Consider the following 27,560-nt stretch of genomic DNA (forward strand, 5'->3'; position numbering starts at 1 on the left):
TTATTTTAATGTAGCTTATATGTACATTGACCAGTTATTGTATTCAGCTCATTTTGAGTGTGACGTTTTTTTGCGAAATAGCCCAAATGTCCATTGAAGCTTTCTTCAATCCAACTTTGCAATCACATATTCTTTTCGGTATGTACTTATTTTTTATCGAGCAATAAATTATATTGTCGTGGAGAAATTTCGCAAAATGTAGATAATTTTAATTGAGGACTACAAAAATAATAATTGTTCGATATCATTCTCCAAGCAATATTTTTTTGTATGTGCTACAATAAATTTTACATTTTTTTAATCAGTACATAGTGACACGCCAACAAGAACTGCTTGCAAAAATTGGAAGACAATTCTTTTGAATCTAAAGTGAAATTAAATTAATTGAATTTTTTACTAAAATGTTTTCAAAACTTTTGGTCGGCTGTGTGTCCAAAAATTTGTGCTTTTCTGCAAGTGCTGTCGAGAGTAGGATTGCCCATGGATGCAGAGGATCTGAGGGTCTTCCTAGGAGTGGAAGGTTTTCCTTTTCATCATCAGCTCCAAGTCCAGCTGAGAAAGTCATCGATAATGATAAACAGCAAAGTAGTGGAAGAATGATCAAGGATTATTCGAAATTCATTAGTACTCGCTCACAATATCGAGTACCATCAATTTTGAGAGAGCTGAGTAAGTAAGCAATATATATTTCAACAGCCTCCCTTTAGATTAAAAATATAAAAGACACAAACACTCTTAAAAACAAACTTAACGAGCACCACAAACGTATACAGACTATACAATACAAAACTAAATTAGATATCTCCTAAAAATTGATAAAGCAATACATTTTTTAATAGATTTATATTATCCACTGACACTTCGTGATAGAATTGTATTTTTTATATATTATTTTTAAGTATATATTATATATATATATATATATATATATATATATATATATATATACCCCAGTCTGATGATGTCGGTAACGACGAAACCCGGTCGCTGGTCAAATAAAAATAAAGTGGAAAAGCTAAAAATATTGGTTTTAATCTAATAATATATTCAATACGACATTATTAAGATCTATCGGATTCAGTGGTGTCTTATATAAGAAATATGACAAGACGAAAACAACAAATATTTTAGCTACATGACAAATCTTGATTGATATAAAATGTTGAATCCATTGTGTCCATAGCATTGTTGCATCATTTGTATTGTTTTTAGGGATCAATCTTATTAACAGCATTTTGAGTGTGTCCAAATACTGGAGAAAATCTGGATTATCTCCAAATACAGGAGCTATTTTCATATTATTTTTTGACATCTCATTAAAGATGAAGAAGAATATGGAAGTCTGGGCATTTACGGGGCTGACGACCGTTATAGGCTGGTTTAACACCTAAAGCGCGATGGCCTCAAACAAAACGCGCCCAGCGGTGGTGGGTCTGATCTGACCCAGTACAGAAATCGCCTTTTAGGCGTTTTTCGTCGGGTTTTTATATTTTATATATTATTCAAAATAGCCTACATAGCAATAGGATAATGTGTCATAAGTTTTGTATGAGAATTTTCAAGTTTTTGATAGTTTTGAAATTAAATTATCCAAGCGCATAATTTTACATCCAAACGCGACCGGGCGCTGCGGCTCACTACCACAGACTAACTAATTTATATACTCACTACTACCGCGGAGCATGTCACACGCGCATGTAGCATGGTTGGCAATGAAGCAGTGATTGTAAACATTTTTATTTTTACTGAATTCAAATAATTTGTGTTTTTAATTTTATAACTATATTTTAAGTCAACATCATAACAGATAGAATTATTAACAAAATGCAACTAAGTAATTATCTTCAAATATAAAACGTGGCAGTTAGCTCCAAAAACCACAAAATGATTCTAGGATTTTGAGTTAATATTTAAAGATAAATTTTTGTCCATAATGCAATTAAAATTCATTTTAAATACAGTGAAAATATTTAAATTTTCATTGAAAAATATATACGGAATTGCCCAAAATGGTGTAAATATTCATTTAAAGTTCGCCATTTCTTACATAAACATTTTGCGGGTTTTAGAAATTATGAATACAATTTTGTACGAAACCAAATAAAACTAATTATTATAAAAAATTTATATACAAGTTCGTTAGACATAATAGGTATGATATTTAATTTTATTATTGACCAATAAATTATTACCAAAAAATAAGAGGACAATCGGTACTTTTCTTGTTGAAATCGATGTTTTTATCACTTACTGACATTTCTTATAAAACCACGTTTTCCGTTGCACTTTCAAATTCTGAATCTAAGGTTTTTGAATTCTAAATCACTGTCATCTGCACTATTCTCTCACTTTTCTTTCACTTTTAGAACTGTCCAAAAGTCGTTCAATCTCGTCATGAGATAATTATTTTTTTCCTGCCATTGTGGTAAAGTGTCGAAAAGATTTAAAAAAAATAAAACTAGAAATCGTTCAAATATAAAATAGTTTATTGTGAAGGTCTGTGTTTTGTAATATTAATATTTTTTAAATGTAGATTTACCTTATAGTCTGTATATATGATATTTAATCCGCCATACAAGTAAACAAATAAATCAGTTAAAAACAAATATAAAAAAAAAAACAATAAACGGAAACAATCGCCAAAGATTGACAATGTATGCTTTTGTTTTTGGGATTTCAAAATCACGGCAGACGGCACACTAACACATTGATAGCGAACAACTGACCTTACTCAATATGATTTTTGATATTTTATTTGTTCTTTTTTTTAAAATAACTCATTTGAATCTGGTCCAATAATTTTCGTTTGTATCTCAATTTGTAGGTAATTTTTTGAAGAACGATTACACTAAAGGAAAACGACGTAAACAAATTACCTATTACGTAATCAATAATTTTCCGCGAAGGTGGGTCTGACCAGACCCACCATCGCAGAGGAGGTGTTAAGTGATCACTTTACACACGTGTAACATTTACCAATTCTACCCATTATTGACTTGAGACTTATATATATGTAATCGCTTGATCGGGAAAATGCTGGACCCTAGGCCCCTTAGCTACATGACAAATCTTCATTGATATAAAATGTTGAATCCATTGTGTCCATAGCATTGTTGCATCATTTGTATTGTTTTTAGGGATCAATCTTATTAACAACATTTTGAGTGTGTTCAAATCCTTGTTTACAAAATCTGGATTATCTCCAAATACAGGAGCTATTTTCATATTATTTTTTGACATCTCATTAAAGATGAAGGAGAATATGGAAGTCTGGGCATTTACGGAGCTGACGACCGTCATAGGCTCACTTTACACACGTGTAACATTCACCAATTCTACCCATTATTGACAACCACACTACTCAAATTCCCAGACTTGAGACTTATATATATGTAATCGCTTGATCCGGAAAATGCCGGACCCTAGGCCCCTTAATGCTCAGACTTCCACCTTCCTTCGCATAAAAATGATGTAATAGATCCGTCTCGAGTTGAGATACCTACAATATATAATATGATAAGGCAATGAAACTGGATCATTCTTATCAGAAATAAACATAGACAGATTTTTAAGACCTTCATATTTATGCAAATAGGACATATTTATTAAATTTTTTTAATTTTTTTTATTTTTTTAAACCCTTATCCACACCTAATGGTGCATAGGGCACTGCATCAAATTGACGCAGTGTTATCTTGATCATTACTTACATGAAGGCAAGGTGATCACTCTTGCGCTTCAGGAACCAGTCCAGGGTAATATTAAATAAATATTACAGTGTTAAATCACTAATATTTATTTTAACCTCCCCCCCTGGGAATCGAACCCGGGACCTCCAGCACGGTAGCTAAACACGCTGACCATTACACCACGGAGGCGGACTTATTAAATACATTGACTATTCTTATCTAACATGATATATGGTGGAATTTTTAAAATCTGTTTGACCAAAGCTGAGATAAGCATTATCGATAATATTAAGAAAGGTGTGTTGAGATGGTTTGGACATGTGGAACGAATGAGTGACGAAAGAACGGTAAAACAAATTTATGAGGCGAATGTTAGTGGGAAAAGAAGCAGAGGAAGACCGAGAAAAACATGGCACGATCAGGTATGCCAAATACTTGAAAGTGGTCAGGTTAGGAGTCGTAACAATCGGCGGGTATGTATGACGAGATGCATGAACGTGGAAGAGGCGAAGAATGTTTGCAAGGACAGAGTGGTGGGGCGCTCTATTCTCTCTGCCTACCCCTGCGGGGAAGCGGCATGATGGTTAATTAGTTAGTTAGTTAGTTAGTTTGACCAATTTCAACGTTAAAGCGGGATAATCGATAAGCCACAACTTAATTTTATGTAAACCCAGGTATTTGTTTGCTTACAACACCGTTTTTGTATTAGAAAACTGTTTTTTTTTTTTTTAAATTTTAGTTTTTGAAAGAAACGAGTGTTTGAAAAGGGTTAAAAATGATTTTTTTTCATACATGTACATACATATTTACAAAAAAAATCAAATCCAAAATAATTCTTAAATAAATTGCTCGCAGACATTACGTGTTGCTTCTCGCGCAGCCGGTCGCGTACTGAATTGAATATTTAAGAGTACACCCTTATGTCAATAGGCATTTTCATATCGTGTAATGAAAAAAAAACATATAAATCAATAATTGAAAAATGGTAGATAAAATGAAGAAAAAAGTTGTAGTGGTAAGCGGGTTAGGCTACCGTTCCGCAGACCTTGGGTTCGATTCCAAGGGGGTTCAAAATAAATGCATGTATAAAAAAAAACTTATTATGAATGTGGAAGAGGCGAAGATTGTGTGCAAAGACAGATTGGTGTAGTGTTTATTTACAGTTTTTGATTACGTATGACAGTTTTTGTTATGATTTTTGATAGTATATTTCCGTTTAATTTATGTAATACCTACATATAACTTTTCCACCAAAAAATATTATGATTAAATTACCAAAATTTGTGATTAGAAAAAAAAATTAATTACATAAGTAAAAAATAAAGTTATTATTTTAAATAATATGATAAGTCCAAATGAGGTGATAACTAGTTACGCATAAACCTCAAAAGAATTCTTAATTATCTAATTAAAATTCACTTTTTTACATATATTTTTTTATCATCGTTCTTGCTATGATCTCATCGTTTCTTATTAATTTTCATTATTTTAATATACCGCTTTTTACTGTTAACCTACAAAATGTATTTCCATTTCAATCATTAAAAAAAGTGATTGGAATTAAAGTTTTGAATATTGAAAGCATTAACTTTGCGGATCATATTGATATATAATTTTCAGAAATAAAAAGACTTTGTTTTTTGATCCACTCACATTTTAACTAACAACCAACTAGTTTCGGCAACAACCTGTTGCCCTTTTCAGGGTTTAATTTATGACTAAACATATGTATGTATAATAAAAAAAAAACAGTGTACAAGTTATTGGGTTTCATAAGGATAGGGGTGTAGGTAATGGTGTTTTAAGGGGGGTAAGAGCAAGAAAGGTGATAACTGTGTTTAGGTTGGGTTTGATTTTATGGGAAAAATATTAAAAATGGGACTTTGACTTAAGTTTATTTGATTGTTAATTACATTTGATTTCTGTTTAACAGCTTTTTATATTTCTAAGACTTCCAAATTATCAATTTGACTAGTTCTATTATTTAAATTTAAAATTTCTATCCCATCTTCAAAATTTAATGAATGATTATTTGACAAGATGTGGTCCGCGAATTCCGAAAAGGAATTAATGTGTTCTAATCAAGGTTATATATATATATATATATATATATATATATATATATATATATATATATATATATATATATATATTGTATATATTTAAATCTATACAGTTAAATAAAAACTGTATATTTTTTTCCACATTTAATTTATTTGACCAGTGACTGAATTTGAACACAGACTAGTGGGAGGCTAGACAAATTTTATGTTAATAACGCAAAAAGGCAGGGTTGGAAATCATATACAAAATCATATTTTTCAACCCCTACCTCGATATGTATATAACATAGGATTCTGTCTAACCAGTCTGATGACGTCGGTTACGAAGAAACCAGGTCACTGGTCAAATTAATTATATGTCGAAAATCTAAACAGTTGTTATTTTATTTACACCAAGAAATGTCAGTACAAAACGTTAATCTATTTAAAAAATCTACTAGTGTGGTTGTCATTCATGGATAGAATAAAAAGTGATCACCTAAATTCCTGTGCATACCCAGACACCCATATTCTTGTTCCCTTTTATTAAGATCGCATCCCCTAAATTAGGGGCGGGCTGTAAATTTTTTAACAAGGGGCTCGCTAGTGAAGGGGGAAGGGGGGCTTCATTTTGTTTTAACTATACAAAATAATAATAATTTCTCGAGAAATTTCCAAAGGCAACAATGTTTTATGTTTCGTAATACATTTACCTAAACCAACAATTGCATTTATATACTGATTTATTTAGAGAATAGTAATTTCTCTTAATTTAACAAGGGGTTCGCCATCCCAAGTCAAATTTAACAAGGGGCTTGCGCGAGCCCTATACAGCCCACCGCTGCCCTTAATAATACTGAAAACTACGTTTAATTTTCAGTTACAGATCAAGGCGTTGAAACGTAAATATTAAGTAAAACCTTGTTGTGATTTTGGTTTGAACCGGTATTTCAAAATGCACGGTATACGAAAAATACGATAAACCCTTTGCGATAAGATAAGAGACAAATCATAATAACTGAATTCAGAATTGGCAGTACGTTATATGTGGAGTTCCGCACATGTGAGATCAGTTCTGACCTAAACGCCAACGTGACCGCATAACATATCAAAACAAATTGTAATTTAGTAATACGTGAAATAAATACTAAAAAAATTGTCAGTCAGAAAAAAATTGCACAGTAGAGTGTCTTTAAATCTTTGTTCATGAATTCTGGGCTTGTCGCAACTTAGGAGTTATTTATATTGATATCTCAAAGTAGATGAAGAAGAAAATGGAAGTCTGAGTAATCAGAAAAGTGATCACTTTATACACGTGTAATATTCGCCATATAACCCTGGACTGGTACCTGAAGCGGAGGGCTGATCACCATTCCTTCATGTGTAAACGATCAAGATAACACTGCGTTTATATGACGCAGTGCTCTTTGCACTATTGGGGTGCGGATAAGGGTTTTATTATTATTATTTAATATTCACCATTCTACTCAAATGAAGTAATATTTCTTAAATTTTAAAAATTATTAATAAGTTTTAATGAGCACCTTCTTTGACACTATACATGGTTTATTTTAATTTGATAATTATTAATTTTCATATAAAACAACTTAATAAAATGTGTGTAAAATCCTTCAAGAATTTATTTATTTATTTTTCAAAATATTGTGAATAAATAAAAGTGGTTAAAATAAGTGTTTGACAAAAAACGTGTTTGAAAAAAAAAGTTGTTTCAGGCGTCTTTTAGTATGTGAAAATATTCGAGAAAAATCTCACATGCATTTCATTAAGGTCTCTGCTAATTAAAAAATAAACTTAAAAAATCTAACCATAGGTGGTGGAGAAGAAGTAGTATGTGCAAGAACCTATCAATTGAAACATAAATATTACTTCCGAAATTTGAGTAGTGTGGTTGTCATCAATCATAAAAAAATTGTGAATGTTACACGTGTATAAATCTATCATTCAAACCAACCTATGACAGGTTTTAAGTTCTTTAAATACCCAGATTATTATATTTTTTCAACTACGTTCAGATATCAAAAAAATAGCGTAATCAAGAAGTTTCGTAACATTCAACAACAAAGAAATTTCAATTAATCAAAAAAAGACAAGAAAATATCGCAGGTTTAATTTGTTTAAAATTCCCACAAGATATATATACATATCTTGACACCAGATTAAAATCAGATGCGTAACATAAAAATACGCGATTTCATTCAAATCACAAGTTCAAGTTTAAACGGTTGCAATAAACGCACGATATATGACGCAATGATTGATAATTTCACCAATTATTTTATTCATATTTAACAGCGAAGACGTTTCGAATGTAAAATAAGTTAAAAAGTTTAAGTTTAAAATAAAAGTGTTTTGGATATAATTTAGTGATTTTAAGACTATTTGTGAAAAAGTGGAGATTGTCATAAGAAAATTGAAAATGTTTTCAAAGGGTTTGTATTGTACCAAGAGTGCCATAAGGGCTAGCGAAGGTGTAATTCTTGCGAATTTTGAGGGTTTCCTAAAAAGATCCGGAAATGCTTTCTCGTCTTCTGCTGTTCCTAACCAAGTTGAAGTTATGGAAGAGCCTATCGCTGAGACTACTTATAATAAAAGAAGAATCAAGGATTACACCAAGTTTATAAGCAGGAACTCGTTGCTTAGAGAGCCTTCCATAACCAGGACATTGAGTGAGTTGAATAGGTTATATTTTAAATGATGTGTACTTCATCTTAAAAACGAATTTATCTTCACGATTTATAACTATATAAGTATATATATATATATATATATATATATATATATATATATATATATATATATATATATATATATATATATATATATATATATATATATATATATATATATATATATATATATATATATATATATATATATATATATATATATATATATATATATATATATATATATATATATATATATATATATATATATATATATATTTATATATTTTTTATATATATATATATATATATATATATATATATATATATATATATATATATATATATATATATATATATATATATATATATATATATATATATATATATATATATATATATATATATATATATATATATATATATATATATATATATATATATATATATATATATATATATATATATATATATATATATATATATATATATATTTATATATATATAGTATATATGTTTAAAACTTCTTTGTTAAACTCATAAATGTGTATAACTCGATGTTTCAAAACATTTATGTGATTTTCCGAAATAAAAATATTAAATAAATCAAATGTGTGTATTTAAACATCAATATTTTGAGGGTGTCCAAATACTTGTTCACAAATCATTATTTCGGAGTTATTTTTACATTTTTGATATCTCGACATAGATGAAAATTACTGTTTTCAGGCTTTTCCCAGTACGTAAAATAATTCGGTTAGGATCTTGCATGCATCCGAATAAAAATGTATTTTTTTAAAAGAGAAATATTTGCGTTTTTATTATTTACACAATACTTAAATTTCATACTATTTCTGTGAGCCTAAGCGGCTTCTTATTAAAAATAGGTATCAAGTTGTGGTAGAGTGGGTTTGAACTCAATTTGATACCTGTTTTTAAACTCTGACTCGAGAGTCCGCGACACTAACCACGGGACCACAACCCGACATCATATTTACCCGATAGGTATTTGATCAATAAAAGCTCTCTGCACATGTGTAAAGTGATCACGTAATCATCTATGACAGGTCATAAACCCTGTAAATACCCAGACTTCCATATTATTCGTCATCTATCTTGAGACGTCAAAATACGTATAAACAATATTTTTATCTAAGCGTAAACAATTTAAATGGATAGGGTATTTCGAAATAACAGGAAAAATATCGCGATTTGATTGGCTGCGATTATAACTGTGACGCTGTAACGTTATCGGACACACTCGAAAAACAAGAATCAAAAATGCTATCAAATATAATCACTATTAAAAAAAAAACATCAAAATAATATCCCAAAAAAACAAGATATTATTTATGACGTTTTTAATCAAAATAACATTATTCCTAAGCAAATAATTATGTTCAATTAAATGATTTTTTTGTTGTTGAGAATTTCATATCTTATCAATTCTAATTGAGCAATTACTTAGGTCAGCCAAATGCCAGGTCGTAAGCCGTGGGATGCTCAGACTTCAATCTTCTTTCATATAAAGAGGAACGATAGATGTTTCATCTTAAGTTGGGACACCTATAATACTTACAACATTTTGAGTGTGTCCAAATACTTGTTCACAAATCTGTATTATCTTAAATCGTATGAGTTATTTTTCTATGACGGTCGTCAGCCCCGTAAATGCCCAGATTTCCATATTCTTCTTCAGCTTTGATGAGATGTCAAAAAAAGAATAAAATATTTATATTGTGAACAAATTATCAAATGAATTGAAAAATGATTAAACATTTATTTACCTCTAAAATGTAGACTACATTTGACCAGACGATGGAATAATTATTCCGAAACCGGTAGTCATGAATTAGTGTTTTTAAGTGGTATTACACAATGTGAACGATGAATGGTAATGAAAGAGTCATATTACCATACCAGAAAGTAAACAATGCTTTTATTCAATAAAATATGAATTTTTCAAGGTAAATACCACTATTTCTTAAAATAAATGAGACACGTGTTTCGATGCATTCAGCATCATTATCACACACAATATCGTAGTCGTACAGGAGAAAGTGACCAACTACCAAAACGTAAAATGTTCCGGAGGGCATTTTAAGTCACTTTTGCTTGGCAAGAAAATAAACATCAATGCAGTTAGTCATTTTTACCAAGTCAATATATTATACTTCCAAGTTTAAAATCCTTTGGGATTTTTTCAGGGCAATATTAAGCTAGTAAGATAGCAAATAGTCAATGAACACGTTTTTGTTAAACAATGCACTTGGTCACTTTCTCCTGTATGACTACGATATATATGATAAAATAAGAGAAAATTATAATTTGATTAGTTCTTTTATTCACAATGTTTTGAATGTGTCGAAATCTTTGTTCACAAACCTGGGTTTATCAGCTTAAGAGTAAAATAGTTGGGTGCGTATTAATGTTTATCTAATTGGGTTTATTTTCAAGGACTACCCATTATCTGTTAAAATATTTCATTATTAATATGGTATCATGTTTCTAACGATGAACAAATAATATTTACAGAATCAAATATTACAGGGTGGCGCAAAAATTATTATCCAATCGAAATATATTTTAATTTTTGCAAATAACGTCAATCATATTTTTAAAAAATTAAGAAAATTAATCAACTTTTTTGTTTTTGAATAACTTTTTAAAAAAGTAATTAAAATCTTAATAATTTTTCTATTAAGTGGAAAAGATGACGTTTGTCAAGTGATACAAATTTTTGACTGCCAGTGTTGATACAAATTTGTGACCGTTTTATTTAATTTGTATAAAGTATTTAATTAAATCAAATTTAATTCAAATTATCACCGTGTAAAATATTTATTATTAATTTATAGGAAAATCTATTGTAACGTATGTTAATTAACTGGTTGGTTTATTTTTCATTTGAAAAAGATCATTTTTGTATGTTCGATTTTACATTTTTAATTTTTACTTTTATTATTCAGTTTTTATATTGATTTTTTCGACATTCATGTTGTGATTCAAATATAAACAAAATTGACTGTTAATAATATCTGGCAGTTTATATTCAAACCCGTAGCTGGAAGCATCTGTAGCTTCCAAAACTAGTCGTTAAAAACATAATATAATGCTCAATTGGAAAAAAAACTAGTATTTAATTTTTTACTTTATTGAGTTCTAATATTTTGATGACTAATATAAGAAGAAATTCTGCTGGAAAAAAATTGAAAACTAGTGTTCACTTATCATGATTGACATGACCACTGTAATTCTACCCATCACGCAACTCCCCGCAGGGTTAGGCAGAGAGTAAAAATCACCTCTTTTTTTTATTTTTCGCCTCTTCCACATTCTTCCATCTCATCATACATACCCGCCGATTATTCCGATTCCTGACGTGACCACTTTCAAGTATTTGAAAAGTGGTAAAAAACATGTGTATTATTTATAATTTACTTACATTAGTTTAAATATGTAAGTAAATTAGTATTATTATTATTATGACTTTAGTACAATAATTATGATTTATTTTACATAACTGGCGATAAATCACAAGTATTGATAAGACCTCTAGACTTTTGTAATTACTTATTAAAATTATAAATTAATTATTGTGGTTGTAATGTCATCTCAATGACATTGACAAATGTAACATATTATGACAAAGCTTTGAAAATGTAACATATTATTTTTGATTTCAAATCCCCGTATAAATAATGCAATGGATCATTTTCAGACGGGAGTTATATCTAATTTAACATACTCAACCTATAAAGGATTGTATTAGACTCGTTTTGTATATATAAAACAGCCGATATAATCAAAATTTTCATTCATCATTTTATTTTGGAAAATTCGCCTTCGTAAATACGTTGTTTTCGTAAGTTGGCAACGAATGACGTCACAGAAACTAATCCAAACTACCTAAGGCCTGTAAATACTTAGGCATCCAAATTCTTCTTCATCTATGTTGAGATGTAAAAAAATGTAAATCTAGATAAGTCAATCCATCTTATCTTATAAATAATATAACAAGGTAAAATTATTTAAACGTTTTAAGTTTTTATCAATTGAACTTCTTAAACTTGACATTGTAGCCTATAGAAGGATTTATCGTCCGATGAATTTTTATCTGCACTTAGTTTTTATCGCAATATATTTTTTTCAATAAAATATTTAAACAATATTGTTTACGTGTTTTTCCCTCTAATCGTTTAATTGAGACATCGTAATACATTTTTTGGGATTGATATCTCTTTAAAAAGTAATGAATAAAATTTGTCATTTTATTTTTTGACATCTCATCTAAGATGAAGAAGAATATGGACGTCTGGGCATTTAAGAGGGTGACGACCGTCATAGGGTGTTTTAAGTGATCACTTTACACACGTGCAACATTCACCAATTCTACCCATTATTAACAACATGGAAGTTCTATATATATATATATATATATATATATATATATATATATGAACCACTTTCGAAACACTGTTCTTGAATCACTAGATCTTCACTAGAGACATCTATTGGTGAAATGAAAAGAAGCTTGTTATCGAGCAGAAATTAGTATGTGAGATCCGAATCCTGGATTATAATCACATACATGAGAAACGCCAGAAAATATCATTTTCATTTTTATTATTACAGCTTATAATTTGACCAGTCAATTTATTTACAAATTGTTATATAAATAACTGTATATCAATATTTTTGTGTATTATTTAATAAAAACGCACTGTTATTTTTTGTTTTTATATTCAAATGTCCAATTCAATTTTGTTTTTATATTCAAAAGGCCCTTGTGGCGTATAAATAAACAAATAAATTAAAAAATAAAATTAAAAAATGATGGGGAAGATGGTGAACGTGACACAAGTGTAAAAAGTGATCACATAGCGCTCACTTCTTTCAACAACGTCATACATAAAAAAATCTTGATTTTTCAAGAGATCGTTTTTAAAGTTTAAAAATATAATGAATTGTATTAAAAATAAATATCAAGCCACTTATTGAACTTTTTACCGTGCAACAGATCTTTTTAGGTAAAACCTAAATGTTTATTCTGCATTTGAAAAATATTTTGTATATTTAAAAAAATTAAAATTAAACGATACTTTTTCTTAAAAATGCAAAAACAGCACTTTCTGCCCTGTAGCGGGTAAATATTAAGTTAAAAATATGCCGCATACGCTGGGATATAATACATTTTCTGGGCATTTCGAAAACATGCACAACCGAAAATTGACGATTTTTGATATATGACTTTCTTGAAAGGAGTATTTGAGATATAATTTTTCTACAGATTTCAATAAGAATATAACAGATTGTCTTGTGATTTATATGGCATATCTTTATTAGCGAATAAAAACCCGTTGAAAACCGTTCATTCTTCTTTAAGACTCCATTTTAAAGAAGAAAAACAAAAGATTTGTATGATTTCAAGACATTAAAACATCCTTGACAATTTTTAATTGAAAATTCGATAAGGGAGGTCGAAACCTCCTAAATGCCTGAGCAAGTCTGAACTTCTATTATCTCTTCGTATCAAAGCAAAAGATGTTTAAATATTTTTTTTTCTTATTTTTAGCAAAGATGTCGTACAAAGCTGGGAACAAATTGATATCGCTCGGAGAAGGAATGCCCAACGAAACCCTATTCCCTTTCTCTGAAGTTAGCGTCACCCTGAAGGATGGAACCAAAGTGATTCTGAAAGACAAGGAACTGGCCAACGCTCTGCAGTACATCCCATCTCAAGGGTATTTATCGATTTCTATCACATTACATAGATTTGATGTGAAGGAAGCTAGGAGTGTATGTCAGGACAGAAGAGTGTGACGTTCCATTCACAATTCAAACTTTAGTAATAGAAGTAGTAACACCTACATTGCGTCAAATTCTATTATCAGAACAAGTGAACTGCATTTAGGAATGGCTTCTTCTTCTTCCAGGCTACATCCCAACTTATCGTCTTTGTAGACTCTTGGGGTCAACTCTCGTCTCAGCTCCTCAGGTTGTAGGTCCTTTTGTCATGGACAACGTCACCTAGGCCATGTCTTCGGACCATGTTCTCTCTTTGCAGCATCCATGAATTTTTTGGTCTTCCTCTACATATCTTTTGAGGAAGATCCATTGCTATTGCCTGGTTTACGTCATGCTCTGGTTCTCTGCGTCCTGTATGCTGATACCATCTCAGTTGTCTTACCTCTACCTTCCTATTTATGTTTGTTACCCCCAGGCTTCCATGGATGCGTAAACTCTTTATTTTGCCTTTAAAGGAACAGCTGCTGATCATATAGAAACATTTTTATTGAGGTCTAAGCTAAATCATAAATAAAGCATGTAATGTTTTACTGAAGTTTATTGGTTTATTTTATTTTATTCCAGTCTGCCAAGACTACTGAAGATCTTAAGGGAGATCCAGTACCGCTTCCACGACCCCCCAGACTGGGAACACAAGGATATCATTGTCACTTCCGGCTCTCAGGACGGCATCTACAAATCCACGGAGATGCTGGTCAACAGGGGAGATCCTGTATTAGTCCCTAGCCCCCTGTATTCTGGTAACCTAATCGTCGTAAGTAAAAGTATTCGCTAATAATTAATGTATTTTGACATCTCCACAAAGATGAAGAAGAATGTAGAGTCTAGGTATTTATGTGATGTGGATCTGGGATTAATATTATGAGTGGTCGTAAGTGTGTGAATCATGCTATACTGAGGTGCAGTATTGTTTGCATCCTGGTGTAGCAATTATCCTGATGAAGAGACGGATACGTCTCGAAAACGGTAGATTTAAATCTCGGTGAGTGGTTTTATACAAAAATTATCTAAAAAGACTAATAAATAATAAATAAAAAAAAATTCTCCATTTAAGAGTTTATTTTACATTTTGAAATCTCTTCTGACCTCCATATTCCAACTTCTTCAACAAATTCTTCATCAGATTTTTTTTCTTCAAAACATTACATACATTCAAAACATTACAGTCATATATATGTTGTTCCCGATGAGTAATTTATATTTCTCATTTTGGGACATGGGATTAAAGTTAACAAGACTGGAACACAAATAGTAAAGTTCCATTTTTTTAAATAACCAAAACTAATACATGACAAAATATAAAAACAATAAACAGGTACAATAAATAGGCAAAAGAAGCACATTTAAAAGAAATAAATGAAAAAATATAAAAAACGTAAGGTAAAAACAAAATATGACTAAACACTACACGTATTATATTTTTCCATAAAGTATTTTTTAAGATAATTTATTTTGGATCCCCAAAAGGGTTCTATTTTATAAATGTCAGCCAGCTGGTTAATTTGGGTATAGGCAATTCAATATTCTTCCTCATCTTTGTTGAGATGTCGGAATGTAAAAATAATTCCTCAATAGAGAAACCCAGATTTGCCAACAAGGATTTGGAGACACACAAAAATGACTTATCTTTTCCATTCCACCACCTTCTACGCAGTTTTTGGTCAAATTCAACATTGAGGAAACTGGTTTCAGAATTATTTTTACGATTTTTTTCGGTGATTCAATGTTTGTCTTTGCAATCTTATCTCGTCCACGAGAGATATAACAATATTTTATTTAATACGACGCATTTTAACCTTGAAAATTTGTATGTCAGATTTTATAGACGTTTATTTATCGTTTTTATATGAATGAAAATGGAATTCTAAGCATCCCAGGGTTCATGCATTTTCTTAAATGTTAAATGTGCCTTTGACACTAGAATACCCAGTGAAGACATATTATAGCAAATTAAAATTGTTTTTATGTATATAATGAAATAAATAAAAAATAATGAGAAAAATCACTGAACATAAACATATTTTTACAAAGATAAATTTTCAATTACTTGAATGTTTTTCGTAGATACTTTGTGGCACATTTTATAATTATGAAACCCTTATCCGCACCCCAACGGTGCATAGGGCACTGCGTCATATAAACGCAGTGTTATCTCGATCGTTTACACATGAAGGAAAGGTGATCAGCCCTTTGCTTCAGGTACCAGTCCAGGGTAATATTGAATAAATATTAGAGTGAAAAAATCACTTATATTTATTTTACCCACCTTTAGAATCGAACCCGGGACCTCCATTTTATAAACTTTATTAAATAATATTAATTTGCTTTTAATCACTTTTTATTGGTACTTTTACTCTAACCTGTTTCGACAAGAACCTTGTCATCATCAGGGTTACACATGTTCATGTTTAACATTTAATGACAAGAACCTTGTCATAATCAGGGTTTTATTTTATAATATTTTTCAAATCCATTTTAGCTGAAGCCTTATCAACCAAGACTCCTGGAAGTGAAGCAAGACAAATACGGGTTGAATCCCGAAGACCTCCGTGATGTTTTGGAAAAGTGCAGGACCAACTCTTTTACAATGCCCAAAGTCCTGTTCGTGAATCCAACCGGAAACAATCCTACAGGAACAGTCCTCCCAAACGCCAGAAGACAGGAAATCTACGACATTGCTTGTGAATACGACTTCCTCATTTTGGAGGATGATCCATATCACTTCCTGTGTTTCGCTGAGGTAATATGCTATTTTAATTGGAGGGTTATAATGTATTTATTTATTTATTTAAACTTCAAGAACAGAAAATAAATAAGTACATTGGCGGGTTTTGGTCAAAAGAAATAACTTCCAACCAACCAAAATAGACTATTGATATTGATCAAAACGTTTGATACCTTATATAGCGGTTTGCAATCAGAGGGTAGATAGTACTTATACATTAATTTATTATTAGATTAAAACCAATATTTTTAGCTGTTCCACTTTTTTTTATTTGACCAGCGACCGGGTTTCGTCGTTACCGACATCATAAGACTGGTGTCCGGTGGTGTCGGTAACGACGAAACCCGGTCGCTGGTCAAATAAAAAAAGTGGAAAAAGCTAAAAATATTAGTTTTAATCTAATAATAAATTAAAAATGCAATTCCATCACGAAGTGTCAGTGGATAGTATAAAACTTATACATTAGTTCTTGCATATTATAGATATTTGTATGTATTGTATGTATGTAATGCATACGTTTTAAATTTTTTAGTTTGTAAAGTATATGTTAATTGAAAATAAATAAATTGGATAGAATTGAGAAATTTAATTTAAAAAAACATAAATTACAAATTGATGATAATAAAGAATGCAAAGGAAAAGGGGAGATTAGGGAAGGAGGGATAGTTAGTTATATTTATTTATTTTTAGTTCATGCATCATTATATATTTAGGTCATACAATAAGGTATGAGACCTCGTTACATTTTATAAGTTTTTACCACAAACAAACCATCAATATCTATATTACCAATTGAAGCTCAGTCAACGACACTGTACATATTGGACAAAACAGAAGCTTTTTGGTGCAAATTTTGTATTGATGTTCCTATTTTTTTTTGATGCACTCTCTCCATCCGTATTATTCTTTCTAAATCTGTCTAAATTATTCTAATTCCTTTTCATAATTTCTTTTTTATTATCTTCGTCCCTCTTTTTTTCTTAATTTTAAATTCTTTTGCATTACATGACATTAATTCAAATACAAAAAAATATGAATAAAATATAAAAATTAATACAAAAAGATCCTACAAAGGCATGGCCTGTGTGTGGGTATACAATATAAGTTAGGTCACAGTAAAGGGTATAAGGGTATAGGTATTATAAGTAGAACTAGAATAATAGTGTTAATATAAAATACAAAAAATACTTGACTATCAGAAAACAAAAATTTTTATTATTTTTTTTAAAATAAAGTTTATAACTTAAAACATAAAAAAGATGAAAAAGTAAAAAGTTAGCAAACATTTACTACAAGAAAAAGTAGCTAAAATCTGTCTCTTAAATAAATAATCTAAGCAAAATTTTTAATCTACACAAACTTCGAATCTCTCTTATTCTTTTTCATGATTACAGGAACAGCCCAAGACGTTCTTGTCCCACGACGTGGAAGGCAGGGTCCTTCGGTTTGATTCCCTATCCAAAGTACTGAGCTCTGGACTTCGGGCTGGATGGGTGACTGGACCAACTCCCCTGATCCATCTCATCGAGCTTCATATGCAGGCTTCTTACTTGCACAGCTCCACACTCGTACAGGTTTGTCACAATTTTTTATATATTTTTTTATTTTATTGGAAAACCAACAGCTACTAATACATGATAGTAAAGAAAACAATTAATACAAAGCCAATTATAGGTCTTCGCAAATAGATACATGGTATATAACAAACATTCGTTCGCAAACAAACACACTCACACACACATACGCTCACATGGCCACACTACACATATCGCTCACTCCTTTCAAGAACGTCATAAATCAAAAAACTTGATTTTTCAGGAGAACTTTTTTAAAGTTTAAAAATATAATAAAATGCATTAAAAATAAATATCAAGCCACTTTTTGAACTTTTTGCTGTGCAACAGATCTTTTTAGGTAAAACCTGAAGGTTTTTTAAACACACTCGCCCACACATACGCTCACATGGACACACTACATATATCGCTCACTCCTTTCAAGAACGTCACAAATCAAAAAACTTGATTTTTCAGGAGAACGTTTTTAAAGTTAAAAAATATAATAAAATGTATTAAAAATAAATATCAAGCCATTTTTTGAACTTTTTGCTGTGCAACAGATCTTTTGAGGTAAAACCTGAAGGTTTTTTCTCCATTTGAAAAATATTTAGTATATTTAAAAAAATAATTAAACAATACCTTTTCTTCAAAATGCAAAAACAACACTTTCTGCCTTGTAGCGGGTAAAAATTAAGTTTGAAATATGCCGCTTTCGCTGGGATATAGTACATTTTCTGGGCATTCCGAAAACATGCACAACTGAAAATTGACGATTTTTGATTTATGACGTTCTTGAAAGGGGTGAGCGATATATACACATACGCTCACAAGGACACACTACACACATATTGGTAAACACAAATACTAATACTGTATTATTATTACAGTCATATTATTGTTTGTATGGACCCCATACGTTAAAACCGTAATAGGGGTTGGTATCTAGACATGTTTTAGTCTAAGGTCTAAGGGATTCAAAAAAGTATAGATAATTATGGAGTAACAGTGGAAATATATTAACAACATTTTGAGTGTGTTCAAATACTTGTTCACAAAATCTGGATTATCTCCAATTGCAGGAGTTATTTTCATCTTATTTTTTGACATCTCATCAAAGATGAAGAAGAATGTGGAAGTCTGGGCATTTACGGGGCTAACGACCGTCATAGGCTGGTTTAAGTGATTCTATATACATGAACCAATTTAGAAACCTTGTTCTTGAATCACTAGAACTTCACTAGAGACATGTCGTCAGCCCCGTAAATGCCCAGACTTCCATATTCTTCTTCATCTTTGATGAGATGTCAAAAAATAATATGAAATATATTAACATATTAATATTGAATACGATAGCATTATATGTTTGTATACGTTTATACATAAATAATATTGTCAGCCTCCGTAGTGTAATGGTCAGCTACCGTTCTGGAGGTCCCGGGTGAGGGGGGTAAAATAAATATAAGTGATTTTTTCACTGTCATATTTATTCAATATTACCCTGGACTGGTACCTGGAGCGGAGGGCTGATCACCTTTCCTTCATATGTAAACGATCCAGATAACACTGCGTTTATATGACGCAGTGCCCTATGCACCATTGGGGTGCAGACAAGGGTTTTTTTTATTGTTATACGTTTATACATAAATAATAAGATAAACTTTACTCAATATCAGAATGAAAAATATCCATAGCTAAAAAATCTGACATGCTACATTTTTTGCTTTCGTTTTTTAATTTAGCTATGCAAAGTGCATAAAGATCAAGTATTTTCATGCCAGTAATAAAATAAAAGTTGTAAATTGTTGGCCAGTGTTTTACTTTTCTTTGTTTTCATTCCACGTGTCTGGAAATGTCCTAGATATGATTTAGCTGACTTCCTGTTTAAAATCTTTGAAGTTATGATAATAAAATATATACCGATAAAATATTTATCGTTATTCCACATTTGGTTTTAGCTAAAAGTACATTCACACACATGATAAATTTTATCAGCATGTTTAATTAATGACGATTTTGCTGTTGACCTCTAAAAAGGTATTTTTTCAATAAATCTAGTAAATAACAAAGAAAATTATTTATTTTATCAAACTAATTATTTGTTGATGACTTGTATTAATCCATCGTATGATTTGCCCGAATCGAGCTAGAATCCCTTGTAAATACCCAGACTTCCATATTCTTTTTCATCTATGTATGTTGAAATGTCATAATAATAATATGAAAGATAATTCCTATAGTTGGAGGTAATCCAGATTTGTGAACAAGTATCTAGATACTCTCAAAATGTTGCCTATAGCTTCACATCTTAAATGCCTCTAGCAGCATCAGTTCTGCCATTATTTTAATATAACTTCTTTATAAAAAAAATATCGAAATCTTTTAGTACACAACCATTTACATACCACGAAGGTTTGATGGCCCCAAGAATTAATAATAAATATGGAAGTCGAACACTGCAATATATCATTCCGAACATTTTTAATTTGTTGACGACGGATATTAGAGGTCAAAATAAAATATGGAACAAAGGTAAAATAAAGGAATGGGTAAATGATCAAGAGTTAATTTCATGAAAATTTAAAAATGTACGTATTCTTAATTTTCTCTCTCTTTTGTATTAAAATGGTTAAAAACAATGAAAAATGTATTCAATAAGAACTCCACCGACAAGACACACAAGGTGGCTTGGTGGGTCTCTGCAAAATATTTATTTTTAAAATTTGTTTAAAATTGAAATATAAATGTACCTATATAATTTATGCCAATATAATATAAATATATATATATATATATATATATATATATATATATATATATATATATATATATATATATATATATATATATATATATATATATATATATATATATATATATATATATATATATATATATATGTTTATACATTTATATATATTTATTTGTTTTAGATGATTGCTGCCAGGTTGCTAGAAGAATGGGGAGTGGATGGCTTACAGAACCAGCTGACCAAGGCGCAGGAGTTCTACCGTCACAAGAGAGACCTCCTTCTTAGCTACATGTCCAAACATCTCACAGGACTAGCAGAATGGGAAGCTCCTCAGGCTGGCATGTTCGTCTGGATTCGTGTGAAGAATGTGCCCGATGTTTACGATATGGTAAGTTGTACCTAAAACGAAGGATTTGTGATTAAAAACGAAAATCTGTTTAATTGTAGCCACATATTAAAAGTTTCTTCAATGCTTTGCTTGAATGTTTGTTTGTGGCAAATTTTATAAACTTTATAAAATTAAACAACTTTGTTTTAACCACTTTTTTATTATTGTGAGTGTGTGGAAGTTTTTGGTAAGGGAATGTAATTAATAATGAGTATTTTAATGTTTTAGAATTTAATAAACCCTGATGATGACAAGGTTCTTGTCGAAACCGGTAGGTTAAAGTGTACTTACAATAAGAAAAGTGATTAAAACAAAGTAGTTTAATTTTATAAATTTTAAACATATTAAAAGGATCCTAGACCATTGCATATAAACAAGTTCCAAAAAAATTATGCAAAATTGATGTTCAATAATGTACTGAATGGTAAACGTTACACAAGTGTTTACTTTTAAGCTACCCAAATGTCAGGTCGTAAGCCCTGGGATGCTCAGACCTTCTTTCATACTAGGCGATAGATGCTTCATCTCGAGTTTTTATTTTTATTATTTTTATAAGGGAAATATTTGTGTTCTTATTATTTCCACAAATATTTCAATTTCATACTATTTCTGTGAGACTCAGCGGCTCATTAATAGAAATAGGTATCAAATTGTGGTAGAGTGGGCTCGAACCGAGAAACTCTGACTTAAGAGTCAGTGACACTAACCACGGGACCACAACCCGACCTAAAATAATGAAATTCTGAAATTGAAGTTGGCCTGATTTAAAAAAATGATATATATTTTTTAAATGGATGGGTGTAAAAAGAAACCAAGAGCTTATATACCAGACTCGAAAATGTGGCAAGACCTTTCAGAAGACCCTTGAATCCAATGCATATTTTTCGTTTCTTCTTCTCCGTCTTATTCCTCGTTGCTGAGGGTTGTACCATTGTGGAAGCAATGACTCCTCTCCAGTTATCCGTTGACTGCGTTGCACGTAGCGGTCCAACCACCGAGGTGCCTGCTGCTGCCTTAATTTGATCGTTCCATCGTGTGGGGATCATCCTCTCCCTCTCTTCCCCTCCAGGCTACCGATCACAACTAGTCGTTCCAGGCTATCCTCGTTGCCACGAGCAACGTGTCCAAAGAACTGAACGGGTACAAACATTGGCCAGAGTCAAGCCATCCAAGCGTAGTTCCTGGCGAACGGACTCATTGGTGCGTCTAGCTGTCCATGGAATTCGGAGCATGTGCCTCCAATACCACATTTCGAAGGCATAAATTTCTCTTCTTTCTGCTGCTAATTGAAGGTTTTTTTTCCTTTTTGTTTCTAGATTGTTAGAAAAGCGTTCGCAAGGGGTGTCACCTTTGCCCCAGGACATGCCTTCATGATGTCCGCTTCCGTTCCTTGTCCCTACCTTCGAGCAACGTACAGTCGAGCTTCTCCTGCAGACATGGAAGAGGCTTGCATCAGACTGGCAGCCCTTATCAGAGAACAGCAATCCGAACAAGCGAGTGAGTAACACGTCTATTCAACAACATTTTGACTGTGTCCAAATACTTGTTCACAAATCGGGATAATCTCTTTTTTTTAATTGATTTTTTTTTACAAAATACATATTTAAATAATATAAAATAGTTGGTGAATATACAATACATTTCAAATATAACGTTTCTACCTCTCTAATAAAGTAAATATTTCGCTCACTCCTTTCAAGAACGTCATAAATAAAATAACTTGATTTTTCAGGGGAACGTTTTTAAAATCTAAAAATATAATACAGTGTATAATAAATAAATATCAAGCCATTTATTGGATGTTTTACTGTGCAACAGATCTTTTTAGGTAAAACCTGAAGGTTTTTTCTCCATTTGAAAAATATTTAGTATATTTGATAAATTAATAATACAATACATTTTCTTCAAAATGCAAAAACAACACTTTCTGCCCTGTAGCGGGTAAATATTAAGTTAAAACTATGCCTTCTTTTGCTGGGATATAGTCCATTTTCTGGGTATTCCGAAAACATGCACAACTGAAAATTAACGATTTTTGAATTACGACGTTCTTGAAAGGAGTGAGCGATATATTAAATGTAAAAATCAAACACTGATTTTGCTCAAAGAACGTTTTGCCTCAAATTCGTTTGAGAGAACGCCTTGAGTAGACTGCATTCATCCTACTCTAGGATGTTAAATTCTTGCAATCTTTTTTTGAATTACCTAACGTCCAAGTGACTCTGAAATCTAGCTACGGCTTATGCAGCACCGTTTATCATGACCCTACTCAGGCTTCAACTTTTTAATTCAATTCAATTAGAAAATGTGATATTGAAATATAAAGAAATATTGATAAAATATTACCCTTATGATTTCATGTTATGTTATCTTCCTCGTTTACTTTTACATAGCATATTACTGTAGGTACCTACGTATGTGTGTATATGTTTTTTAATTACTCAACGTCCAAGTGACTCTGAAATCTAGCTACGGCTTATGCAACACCGTTTACCATGACCCTACTCAGGCTTCAACTTTTTAAGTTTCATAGCCTATGCGTACTCGTGAGTGGATTTACCCTTTATGTCTAAAGTTAATATAATTTCATGAAATTTATGACTGAAAAATCTAGACAAAAACACTCGCAATGCACTCTACTCTAAGTTGTTCCATTCTTGCAATCAATGGTGTAGAATTATTGTGTAAATTTTTCTTATTTTTCAATTGGTGTTTTTTTTAAATAATAAAATAACAACCATATAATTTTTGCCACCTAAATTTAACCTAACAAAAAAGCCCGGTCGCTAGTCAAATAAAATTCATTTGGAAAAGCTATATAGTTGTTATTTTATTCTATAAAATGCAGTTCCACCAAGAAATGCCAGTTCAAAACAAAAATGTAATTAATGCTTTATTTTTCTTTTTTACAGATTTCGTTCCGATTCAGTGATACTAAGTATAAAAAAATGATAGCGAGTTGGCAACAAGATATGCGGGGCATGTCATAGTTATACAATAACACTTTCAGGCCTTACTTATTGTGATATTAACTATTCAATTTTTGATATCAGATAATGTAATTTTAATCTCGTGACTTAAGAAAGACAAGAAAGCCTTCTTTGTCATGGTTATGTAATTTGAATAAAAGATGTTAATATCGTATGATAAAAACAATGCTGAATTTGGTTATCGAAATCTATGGAAATTAAAATATTTGTTTTGTATAATTCATTGGTAGATCTAAAAAAATACAAGTATCAAGATATTTAAGTTATAAGTAAGATGAAATGCATGTGCATATGTATATATGTATAAATATATATATATATATATATATATATATATATATATATATATATATATATATATATATATATATATATATATATATATATATATATATATATATAAACATATATATATATATATATATATATATATATATATATATATATATATATATATATATATATATATATATATATATATATTTCATATTTTTATGTGAAAAGTAAGGTTCTCTTAAGGTGTTTTTTTCACGAAAATGGCAAATATTACACAGAACACAACGTGATCACATCAACCAGCCAATGAATAATTAGGAAATCAGTTAATTAAAAAAAATGTTTTTAGGTGATCTGTAAATACCCACACTTATTTCATACATATTTCTATCTTATTATTTTTGACACACACACACACACACACACACACACACACACACACACATACACACACACATAAATGTATACATTTATATACCCATAGATAATATAGTAGACAGACTATCATCATCTTTCGATGTCGAACAATTTCAATATGAAAGGTATCACCGAATATTATGAATGGTATTTTTCAATTTTAGTGTTGATAGCTTTAAGTTAAATTGTATTAGAATAAAATTACTATATTACATATGAACAAAAAAAACACATTAAAGGGTGCATCGTTGAAACAACGCTGACGCTACAACAGCATAGAATATACATAGAGACGAAAATAGCGCGCTGCAAGCATAGATGGCTACCATATATATAATTAATATTTACCTACCTATGTATATGTATATGTGTGCTTAGGTATTAAAGATTTATCATTAATAATGTTTTTGTGTAAAATGTTGTTTTATTTTGTGTGTTCTAGTATTGTTTTTTTTTGTAAAATAAACAAAGGAAATAAACTGAATTAATGGAGATTAGTTTATTTATTTATATTACAATAAATAATAGTGGTTTTAGCATACTTCTGATTCTTCTCATTTAAAAATCGCATTTTAAATAATAAAAAAAATATTTTAAAAGTTATTTGTCATTTACATGTTTGATATGAGTCACGCAGTCATGGGTGACATGGCCGAATGATGTAATCTATTTAAACCTAAGCACCTCTGATCTCCAATTATTAAATGTTGTTGTAGGTACTTTTTTATTATAATTTTTTATTTACATTAATTGTATACATTTATTTAAAGAACAATTATAATCATATTTAAAATATTTTTTGTATAGACCCACCAAGCCACCTTGTGTGTCTTGTCGGTCGAGTTCTTTTTAGATACATTTTTTATTGTTTTTATCCATTTTTACCTAATATACACACAAAAAAGAGAAAAAATTAAGAATAGGAACTATTTTCCAATTTTCGCATGTAGAATTAACTCTTGATCATTCGCCCATTTCTTTATTTAGCCTTTGTTCCATATTTTATTTTGACCTCTAACCGTTTATAAAAAAGTTTCGTTATTTAATGACTATGAATAGTGGGAGCGGGTTATGAAGATGTATTATGTAATATCCATTTGAACAAGCGTGGCATATGTTTGATATTATTTTATGTTTATTTTTATCGTGTGGTACTATGTATGATTTCATATAGTGGGTAATTATTTTATTTTATTTGGAAAATTACAGAACAGTTAAAATCCGTTGGTTAAGTGGATAATTAAGATAAGATACAAAAAAAATCACGTATAATAGTTGAATTAAAAATATCATTTGCTGCCATCTACATGCCAATAGCAAAACTACAAACCATGCAGAAACTGCTTATTTTCATTTCCGTTAGATGGCAGTAATACCAATTAGGGGCTAGTTGGTTTGTGTGGAAAATAATTTCCCGCCAAAACGTTGCACTGTGACAGGAAGCCATTAGGACTTCTCTCAGCGGATATTATGTGCAGGTTTTCAATATTATTCGACAATAATTTTATTACTAAATGCCATTTCGAGATTTACATTTCCGTTATTAGCGCACACCAGACTTTATGCTATAGTAATATACCTTATAATAAACGGATGTGCGGCAAAACGATGTATGATAGATGTTGGAATGGTGATATATATAAGGAAATAAGCATCATCTTCTTATTCTAACCCTTATCCGCACCCAATGGTGCATAGAGCACTGTATCATATTTTGCATAATAAATAACCGACTATAGGCATTCGAAATGTGGCTACATCATAGAATGCTACGCATTCCATGGACTGATATGGTCAGCAACGCAAATCGCTCACTCTTTTCAACAACGTCATATTTCAAAAAACTTGATTTTTCAGGAGATCGTTTTTAAAGTTTAAAAATATGATAAAATGTATAAAAATAAACATGAAGCCACTTATTGAATTTTTTAACTGCGCAACAGAGCTTTTTAAGTAAAACTTGAATGTTTTTTCTCCATTTGTAAAATATTTAGTATATTAAAACAATAATTAATAAATAATAAATAATTTTCTTCAAATCCAAAAACAACACTTCCTGCCCTGTAGCGGGTAAATATTAAGTTAAAAATATCCCTCTTTTGCTGGTATGTAGGTAGTACATTTTCTGGGCATTCCGAAAACATACACGACTGAAAATTGACGATTTTTGATATATTTATGATATATGAAATTTTAACAGATGGTACTGCCATCATTTGAGAATTTATAAAGT

The 27,560-nt window shown here is 30.4% G+C and overlaps 1 protein-coding gene across 2 annotated transcripts; it reads left to right on the forward strand.

The window, feature by feature from the left end:
• Nucleotides 1-306: 306 nt before the first annotated feature.
• On the forward strand, nucleotides 307-24,926 carry LOC148306158 (kynurenine/alpha-aminoadipate aminotransferase, mitochondrial-like). Of its 2 annotated transcripts, none has more exons than XM_088265537.1 (8): nucleotides 307-669; nucleotides 13,994-14,162; nucleotides 14,791-14,980; nucleotides 16,706-16,966; nucleotides 18,346-18,525; nucleotides 21,438-21,644; nucleotides 22,961-23,141; nucleotides 24,557-24,926. In XM_088265537.1, exons 1-8 carry the CDS (start codon nucleotides 402-404, stop codon nucleotides 24,574-24,576), a joined length of 1,476 nt encoding a protein of 491 aa, XP_088121663.1. In that variant the 5' UTR covers nucleotides 307-401; the 3' UTR covers nucleotides 24,577-24,926. The 2 variants fall into 2 exon arrangements, with proteins under 2 accessions (XP_088121663.1, XP_088121664.1); XM_088265538.1 differs by lacking the exon at nucleotides 307-669 and adding an exon at nucleotides 7,430-8,418.
• The last annotated feature ends 2,634 nt before the right edge of the window (nucleotides 24,927-27,560 follow it).

Source organism: Brachycentrus maculatus, unplaced genomic scaffold (genome assembly GCF_059751285.1).
Source record: "Brachycentrus maculatus isolate JH-2025_06_01 unplaced genomic scaffold, ASM5975128v1 h1tg000248l, whole genome shotgun sequence".
Lineage (NCBI taxonomy): Eukaryota > Metazoa > Arthropoda > Insecta > Trichoptera > Brachycentridae > Brachycentrus > Brachycentrus maculatus.

Excerpts from the sequence above, each read along its gene's own strand:
- LOC148306158 (XM_088265537.1), top strand. The coding sequence starts at position 402 with ATGTTTTCAAAACTTTTGGTCGGCTGTGTGTCCAAAAATTTGTGCTTT. Across the intron at positions 14,163-14,790 it reads CAGTACATCCCATCTCAAGG|TCTGCCAAGACTACTGAAGA; the intron begins GTATTTATCGAT and ends ATTTTATTCCAG. Across the intron at positions 16,967-18,345 it reads ACTTCCTGTGTTTCGCTGAG|GAACAGCCCAAGACGTTCTT; the intron begins GTAATATGCTAT and ends TCATGATTACAG.